This window comes from Cicer arietinum, chromosome 5 (assembly GCF_000331145.2).
Source record: "Cicer arietinum cultivar CDC Frontier isolate Library 1 chromosome 5, Cicar.CDCFrontier_v2.0, whole genome shotgun sequence".
NCBI lineage: Eukaryota > Viridiplantae > Streptophyta > Magnoliopsida > Fabales > Fabaceae > Cicer > Cicer arietinum.
Genome location: NC_021164.2, coordinates 67,549,470 through 67,558,496, shown reverse-complemented (window position 1 = coordinate 67,558,496; position 9,027 = coordinate 67,549,470). Strand labels below are relative to the sequence as shown.

The 9,027-nt window shown below is 26.8% G+C and overlaps 1 protein-coding gene across 3 annotated transcripts; it reads left to right on the top strand.

Moving 5' to 3' along the window:
• Nucleotides 1–1,964: 1,964 nt before the first annotated feature.
• LOC101515250 (bidirectional sugar transporter SWEET1-like) lies at nucleotides 1,965–6,243 on the top strand. Of its 3 annotated transcripts, none has more exons than XM_073368470.1 (7): nucleotides 1,965–2,029; nucleotides 2,200–2,274; nucleotides 2,379–2,415; nucleotides 2,842–2,937; nucleotides 4,605–4,884; nucleotides 5,089–5,208; nucleotides 5,852–6,243. In XM_073368470.1, exons 2-7 carry the CDS (start codon nucleotides 2,241–2,243, stop codon nucleotides 6,026–6,028), a joined length of 744 nt encoding a protein of 247 aa, XP_073224571.1. In that variant the 5' UTR covers nucleotides 1,965–2,029; nucleotides 2,200–2,240; the 3' UTR covers nucleotides 6,029–6,243. The 3 variants fall into 3 exon arrangements, with proteins under 3 accessions (XP_073224571.1, XP_073224572.1, XP_004502575.1); XM_073368471.1 differs by having other exon boundaries at nucleotides 1,980–2,020; nucleotides 2,202–2,274; XM_004502518.4 differs by lacking the exon at nucleotides 1,965–2,029 and having other exon boundaries at nucleotides 2,062–2,274.
• Nucleotides 6,244–9,027: the final 2,784 nt, after the last annotated feature.

Here is a 9,027-nt window from a genome sequence, read left to right as displayed (position 1 = left end):
CAGTTAGTTCTTCGTCAAGTTCAATGATGGTGGATATGGTTTCAAATTTGGTGTTGTTTTTCTTCTTAGTTGGGGAAATGGAAAGGAAAGGGGTCAAGCAGAAGAAATAATTAGATGTGAAATGTGTATGTTAATTATTATGGATTTCAACTAAATCCAACCACATATGAGGAGAGGGGTTAAGAAATCGAAAAGAGCTTAAATTTGAGGGTCAAAACTGTTCAAAAATAAGTTTTAAGTATACTACAATTGGACAACTGAAAAATTTATAATCAATTAAACACAAATTATTATTTATATGATTTTTAAGATAAAAAATTATAGTAAAAAAATTATAGCCAAATAGTATTATCTAAAGTTTCTAAGTAATTGAAAATATAAAATATCTTTATATTAACTATATGTACATATGAATTAAATATAAGATAAAATAAGAAGATAATCTTATATTTAAGTTGTAGTAATTATAAGGTATAAGCATTAGTCACAACCTTTCTTACCAATGCAGTGTCTTGATTTGACTCTAACCTTACAAAGTAAGTAGCTTTCTAACTCCCAGTCGAAGACCCGATATAAACGATGCATGCACCATCAACATAAATGACAAAGATATTGCGTGCAGATATAAGATTTCATCTAAAGTAAAGTAAAAATAAAAACAGAACTTATTTGGGGTGTTGATACGTCCATCATCAATTTTATGGCAATCTTGTGTTACGTATTAACGATGGCTTATGTGTTTATGCGTTTGTATAATTCAAGTTGTAATAGAGTTCTATATTTTCAAAGTGTTTGGATTCTTTAATATATTTATATAAGCACCCTATTTTTTGAGTAAATTTTTTATATTGGGTCAAAATCCATTTAACTGGTATCTGAATTAGGATAAAGATTTTTAACTATATATAGAATTACAAAGAAAATAAAGAAAAAAAATAAGTTAGAGTTTAAATAGAATATCATAAATGAATAATAACTTAACCAAGAATAAATCTTAATAATATAAAATATAATCATAAGAGTAAATTTCATAGATATGTGTGTTTAGATACTCAAATCATTTAAACTAACTTTTTGACGTGAGAGTGATTATTGAAGCTGGATAAAAATCTTATATTGTCATTTAGTCTATATATGTGTAGATACTTTCATCATTTGAATTTACATCAAATTTATTTAACAAGTGCGAATTAAAATTTCGTATCAAATAAAAATTTATTTTGCAATGTGATAGAAGTTTTGGTCGAAAGGTCTAAAAAAAATAGAGAATATAGATTGAAAAAAAAAAGAAGTGACTACCCTAAACATTTTAATTGTCAACTCTAATACATAAAGTATAGTGTTTTCATAACTCAATCGGATGGATCATCTAAACCAAATATTGGGCAATATTCTTACAATGGCATTACTTCTGCAATGTATGTTTACATTGGCTCGCCATGCCAATCGCCAGGTTCTTAAAAATGAATAAATAAATACATATTTCGGCTTTATCCAGTTTTACATTACATACCCACAGAAATCCCACAAATTTACAATGACATAGAATCCGCGGAGTTATCCGTCTAAGGATTCGTGAAATTCTATGATGGTCTCGGAGAAACCTAGAAAATATTGCCCAATTGATTTTTATTTTTTTTGTTCAAGGCCAATTGATATTTTTGGAGGACAATCAAACTCTTCTATCCCAGTAAATGTAAATGTTTCCAAATATTAATGTACACCAATCTGCATTATGTTTTTTTATTTATTTTTAATTCACATTGGACTTTTAGCCTAATTTTTTTTAAATTGAAAAAAGACACTTGATGAGTTAATTGAAATGTCACTGCAACGGTTAGAAACTACAGACGTGTTGAGGCACATTTTTTGCTGTACAATATCCCGTGAGTTATGTCAGTAGAGACAATCGACAATGATAGTATATAGAATCTGAATCCATTTGGCACAGACTGTATGTATGTATATGTATAAGAGAAAGTGAGAAACAGTTCTTGGCATCAATTCAATTCCCACAGATAAGATCATAGTATACAGTAGTATTATTTGTTATGCTTTACATTTGTTAATTCCTTTTCCTATATAAACCCACTAACTACTACTCTCCTATTATCATAGCCTATTTCCATTTCTGAAGAAACTAAACTACTATTATTTCACCACTCTGATTATCTCTATTCCTTAATTATACTTCTGCAGATTAAACAGAAGAAAGGAAGGGAAACAACATATTCAAAGAAATGGATATTGCTCATCTTTTGTTTGGCATATTTGGTGGGTTAATTATTGATTGATTTATTTTAGACCTTCTCCTCTAGAAATTTTTGGCTTCCTTATGGACTTATAAATATTTCTTCTGTTTTTCTTTTTTGTTACAGGGAATGCTTCTGCTATGTTTCTCTTCTTGGCACCAGTGTATGCAACTGTCTTTTAAATAGCTGCTTCTTTCTCTATGCTTTCTCTCTTTCTTTTTATTTACTTATTTTTTTATTTTTTTACATTTTCTAGTTGTGTCTCTTCTTTTCCCATGGAGGGACTTGCTTCAATCATGTTAAATTTTCCAATTCTCATAAATCAAAATTCAATCATCTGCCACTATTGTATGGTCTAACTGTCGTAATGGCATTAAATTTAGAAAAATAAAACTTCCATGTTAAGAGTCGATTTTACAATAAAAACTTTCCTAACTCAATGATGTAAAATTGATTCTTCACATGAATGATGTAATTACCACTTTTAAATGTATTAACACATCTTAAGTGCATAAAATCAATATTTAATTTTTGAATGTGTGGAGTAGTGACGGTTTAAGTGAAAATTGTGACGAATTGAGTATTGTAGGATTACATTCAAGAGGATTATAGTGAACAGATCCACCGAGAAATTCTCAGGCATTCCATATGTTATGACACTGCTCAATTGTCTTCTTTCTGCTTGGTGAGCTTTTAGTTTTACTTGTATTTTCTTTTTTACATTATTGCCACTTCCCTCTAAACTATGTGTCAAATTAAGTCACATGACTTGTTACTTCCTTTCCATTTTTGTGTGGTGATTAATGCTGTATTTCGTTCAACTGTCTCTCTTTTTGCTTCATCTTGGTGTAGTTAATTTCCTATGGACAGATAACACTTTAGGAAGCAAGTCATGTGAGTTGACAGAGCATGTTTGTTGGTTAAACGTTAGAGGCAAGAATGCCTTGTCAAGCAAATAATTTTGTTTTGCCTTTTGGAGTCAGTTTGTAGTACGACTAAAACTAATGTTAATAGGGGTGACATTGATATAAATTATAATTCTCTATTCGGTCACTATTACAATTAAAAATAATTATTTTTTACAAAAATTAATTAAGTCTAATTAACTTTTTCAAATTTTATATAAAACATAATTTAAATTTATTAAATTATCCATTTTAAATCTCAAATATTCATCTATCAATATTAAATATTTTTTATTAAAGTAAAAGTATATTAAAAATATTATCATAACTAAAAATAGTTAACTTTTCCTTATAACTAATATATAACTAAAATTCGAAAGTTAAAACTAATTTTACAAGGGGAGGCAAGATATAATATATTTAATATTATATATATATATATATATATATATTATGATCTTAATCAACATACATTAATATTAATTTTAAAATGTTTATCATCTATTTTAATTTAATTACAATTATAGTTCTTCTATTTCAAAATTAAAAAATTTAGTATTTGTTTCATAATTTTTTGAATTTTTCTCCACAACCTATATTTGAGTCATAAAATATATTTTCATGTCTTTATTTAAGATGACACGTCAGAAAAATTGAATCCATAGATAATAATGAAAAAAATATTGAAAAGAAAACTATATTTTTGAATTTTGAAAAAGAGAAACTTTAATTGTTAAAATAAAGAGAGGAAAAGTAAGTCTTAATATTATATTTCAATATCATCTATATAGTACTTACATATTGGATTGAAAATGTATTTTATGATCAATAATTTTATATTTTAAAATTGTTATTAACATCTATTTAGGATATCTTTTATGTCAGTATTTCACAACATATTATATATCGTTATTATTAATAAAGTTTAATTTGTATGCATCGACGATGCAATATAAAATTATTTTATATTATCTAAATATATCAATTAAATTTGAATTAATATTATATTATATTTTGTATACATATAATATTCAACAATTACCGCTAAATTCTATGTAATATCTATTACTAATTTTTTTCTACCCCAATCAATTGATTAATGGATTTGTCTCTATCTAAGTTCAAGTAGAAGAGACTAACATGATGTGGTTTAATTCCTATTAAAAAATAAAAAAGCGGGCTGTGTTTATTTTACACGACTTTTTGAACATGATATCTCGTATAAGAACATAAGTATTAGATCATACAAAGAAAAATCAAATAGCAATTGAAATTTTGCTTTCAATTGGCTAGTTTTCACATAAAAAAACTATTATATTCTAACCTTACACATTTTTTTAGTGCGTTAAATTTTAAATAGAATATTTCAGATGATTTAGCTCACTAGTTGAAGTAGAGGCCGTTTGTGTGTGTGTTTTTAGTCCCTTATGATTTCGAACATCCACAGGTATGGCCTACCTTTTGTGTCTCCCAACAACATACTAGTATCAACAGTTAATGGCACCGGAGCAGGGATTGAGATCATATATGTTTTGGTATTTATCATATTTTCACCTAAGAAGGAAAGGATCAAAATTGTAGGTCTCTTCACCGTGGTACTCTCTATGTTCTCTACTGTTGTGTTCGTGTCGCTCTTTGCCCTACATGGCATTTCTAGGAAGCTTTTCTGCGGTTTCGCCGCTGCCATATTTTCCGTCATCATGTATGGTTCACCACTCTCAATTATGGTAAGCCAACCCCTTTTTCATTACCATACCATTGTGACTTTGTTGCCAATTTTAAACAAACTTTTTTATATAGTAATTTATTTTATTCTTGGTAAAATAACACTATCAAGCCAAACCATGCAATTTATTTTGTAATAATTCGAAATTCATTGCCGGTGTGTATTTAATGTTAAATATTAATTGTGGATTTTAAATTATGTGCAGAGACTAGTGATAAAAACCAAAAGTGTGGAGTTCATGCCATTCTTCTTATCTTTGTTTGTGTTTCTTTGTGGCACTTCCTGGTTTATCTTCGGTGTGTTAGGCCGTGACCTATTTATTGCTGTAAGTTACTTTGCAAGTTTAAGTTAGTGTATATTTACTTTTACATTTGGAGGACATCAAATGATCTGGGATATAATTGATTTTGACATATTTGATTATTTTGGAATAGAAAATAGAGTAAATTTGTCATAACTTTTTTTTTTCTTAGTAAAATAATATTTTAAAAAAATAATAATCACTTTAGAAAGTTTCATTTTTTTGTTACAATTTTTTTTAAATTAAAATCTTAAAATAATTTAAAAACCATTATAAATAAAAAAAATGTTTTTTTTTCATCTTATATAAAAAAATTATTTTTAATTTTATATAAAAAAATTATTTTTACAATTGATTTTTTATCATGACATAAAAGCACAAAACAAATTCTTATTTTTTTTAATCTCTAAATTATAGAATAATAAAATCACTTTTTTTTAGATTCTCCAACAAACGTGTCTTAATTTTGTCTCTAAATTGATTTTTACTTTAAGGTAGAATTTGGAATTTTTACTCCAAAATTGATTTTTTAACTTCAAATTTATTATTTAATTCACTTTTACTATAAATCACATTGTAAGAATTTTGTTTCTGGATCACGAAACAGTTGTTTAATAATTGAAATTTCAAGAACAAACACATTGTGAGGGATGTTTTTATTTTTCAGGTACCTAATGGTCTTGGTTCTGTTTTGGGGGTAATGCAACTAATTTTGTATTTCATATACCGTGACAAGAAAGGCATTACAAAAAAGCAGGCCCAAATAGAGGAGGGATCAATGGAGATTGGCAATGCAAAACCGTATCAAATGAAGCAATTCAATGGAAATGAAATTCAAGGATGATGACATGTCAAGGACGCAATTAGTGTATTTTATTAGCTACATAATTTGCTACTAAAGCAAGAACCTCTCTAATATACTGCTTTGCTCTTATTTTAATTTCATAATTAATTGTAATTGACTTCGTTTTTAGGCTCTGACACCTTCAGCTTATAGTATTGGTCGGAAACTAGCATGTATTGGTGATTTTTTAGCAGCTTCTTACCGTTGGGGAGACACATCTAAGTGAGTTTTTGTTATGTGGCCTTTTCCTTGCAACCGACAAAATAAAACTGCAAAATTGTATTAATTTTCTATTAAAAATATTTATAATGGGGTGTGGGAATTTTTTTAAGGGGGTGTGACTGTGTGAATAGAACTGGAGACCGAACCCTGGTCCATGTCCAAATATGTTGGTCTTTTCCCAAATTCTGTGGCCAATTAGAAAACGTAAATGCACATCCAATCCTCCAATTTATCGATTTTTTTTAATCAGATTTTAGCTTTCATTAATGTAAAACGCTATTATATCCTAACTTCTAATAGTGTATTTAGAAGTGGGAAAACAAGATCAAGAGGCATATGAACATTCACTATTAGACAATACCTTTGATGGGCCACTAATTGGGTGTTATTATTCATCTTCAGCCCACACATTTTAACCCTCCTAACATTTATAATTTTTTGAAAAATATCTTCAACCACTCTTCATTTTTATCCCAAGCATTATAGTACACCTTAAACTTAAATAGGCGCATATTTTCACAAAAACAAAAATTACCATAAACTATAAGTAAATAAAAAATGTCTACCACAAACTATAAGTTTATTGTTTACATTTATAAAGTAGTTGTGTTATTTGAAAATTAAAATATAGACACTGTATATATTTACCTACATATAAACATTTCAAAAAAAAAAAAACACATAGCTTTTGACATTAAATTTTGATGTCGAATAATTATTTCTCTAAAAAAATATTATAGTACCAATAAAAAAAGTTTAAAGTGAGTTACATGTCTATTGTTGTTGTTGTGTATTGATAAATCTATTTTTATAGAATTTTAATAGAATATTTGTCCTCTATTTTATTTTATTATATAGTTTTGATTTCAAATTCTTCTTATTTATTCATTTATTTATCGTATTTAATGAATTGATCATGAAATAATAAAATAATTCAAGTCGGTCAAATCTAATAAGTTTTTAGTGCAAATATATCAAAATTAATATTTCAACTTGTGATTATAAAAAGAATGTTTGTTGCACATTTCAAGGAGATTGAATTTTATGATTAGAAAATATTGTCAAAGAAGAAGTAGAAGATTGTTGGCAAAGGGAAATGCTATTGCATAAAATTAGGATATTCTTGCTATCATAAGGAGAAGAAATATGAAATAGAAAGGGAGCTGCACACGAGAATCTGAATAGGACTAGAAAAATTAGAGAGAGAGAAAAAAAAATAATGAGAAACACTTTGGAAACTAAGAGTGCTCGAAGCTGAAACAAAGTGTCTCAAATATTTCTTGTCTTTTAATTGATAAACACTTCTATTATTTATTTTATTTTATATACGTCAATTAGTAGCTAAACTATCTTCTATGATGTTTGGTGAATCTCGTGATGACGATATTTTTATACTATGTCTTAATGTTAAATTATAGTTTCATTTTAAATTTTTGTTGTATCTCAATTAAATTATTTTGCTGTTTTATTTACATGTTTGAGATTGTCGACTTTTGCATGCCTTAATCAATCAATTAACTAGTGATCCACTATAATTAATTGATACATCTATATGATAATTGAAATTATGATTCTTGTATGATAAAATATAGATACTAATCTTTCAATCACTCGCCCTTTTGGTTCTTTATGCTTTCTCTTAATTATTTTTTTTTATATGATCAACTAAAGAATTAATATAGAGAAAATAATGTTACATTGAATGACGAATCTTTGTTAATGGTTTTAAAGAGATATTGATAATTGAGAAAATATATAAGAATTCAAATAAAACTAGGACTTGATGTATTGATATGACCTTAGGTTTACTTTTCATTAATTCAAAGTTCTATTCTTACGTTATAATTTTTATGATATCCTTACATTTTAGTTATCGATAGTTGTTAAATTAATCTATATGAATATAATAATCTTCTATACTACTACTTGGCAAACTCGTACATTTGCGGAAGTTTGCCCAACAAGTTTTTGGCTCCGCTGCCGAAGATTAATTTAACAATATTAAGCAAAAAAAAATATTTTTATTACTTTAGAATATTTTTTATTTAGTTTAATTTTAATTATTTTATTCATAAACAAAAAATAAATTTGTTTGTTTAAATTTTCATTGTTATTGTTGTTAATATATTTAATATGTCATTTTTCTTTGTTATTATTAACATTTCAATTTTGTTTTGCACTTTAGTATATTAAAAAAAAAATTAGTTGTTATTAATTTTATTAGTTTTTTTTTACTTGTGCAGTCACACCCGCTCCTCAGAGACTGTTTGCAATTGATTATTGTTTTTGTAAAATAAAAAAAAAAAACATGGCCAACAAGAAAACTATGAGAGATTACATCATGGATAACCAAGAACAAATCAACCCTAAGAGGATAACAATGAGTGAATATGTGTTAGAGGCTAAATTGAAAGGTTTTAAAAAGCAATTAAAAACATTTCTTCCTTCTCATTGTCAGTATTGTGACTTGGTGGGGCATGATAGTCAAGACTGTCCAATAAGAAATTATTGGGATTACTATGAGATATTCCCTGATTACATTGAATGACGAATCTTTGTTAATGGTTTTAAAGAGATATTGATAATTGAGAAAATATATAAGAATTCAAATAAAACTAGGACTTGATGTATTGATATGACCTTAGGTTTACTTTTCATTAATTCAAAGTTCTATTCTTACGTTATAATTTTTATGATATCCTTACATTTTAGTTATCGATAGTTGTTAAATTAATCTATATGAATATAATAATCTTCTATACTACTACTTGGCAAAC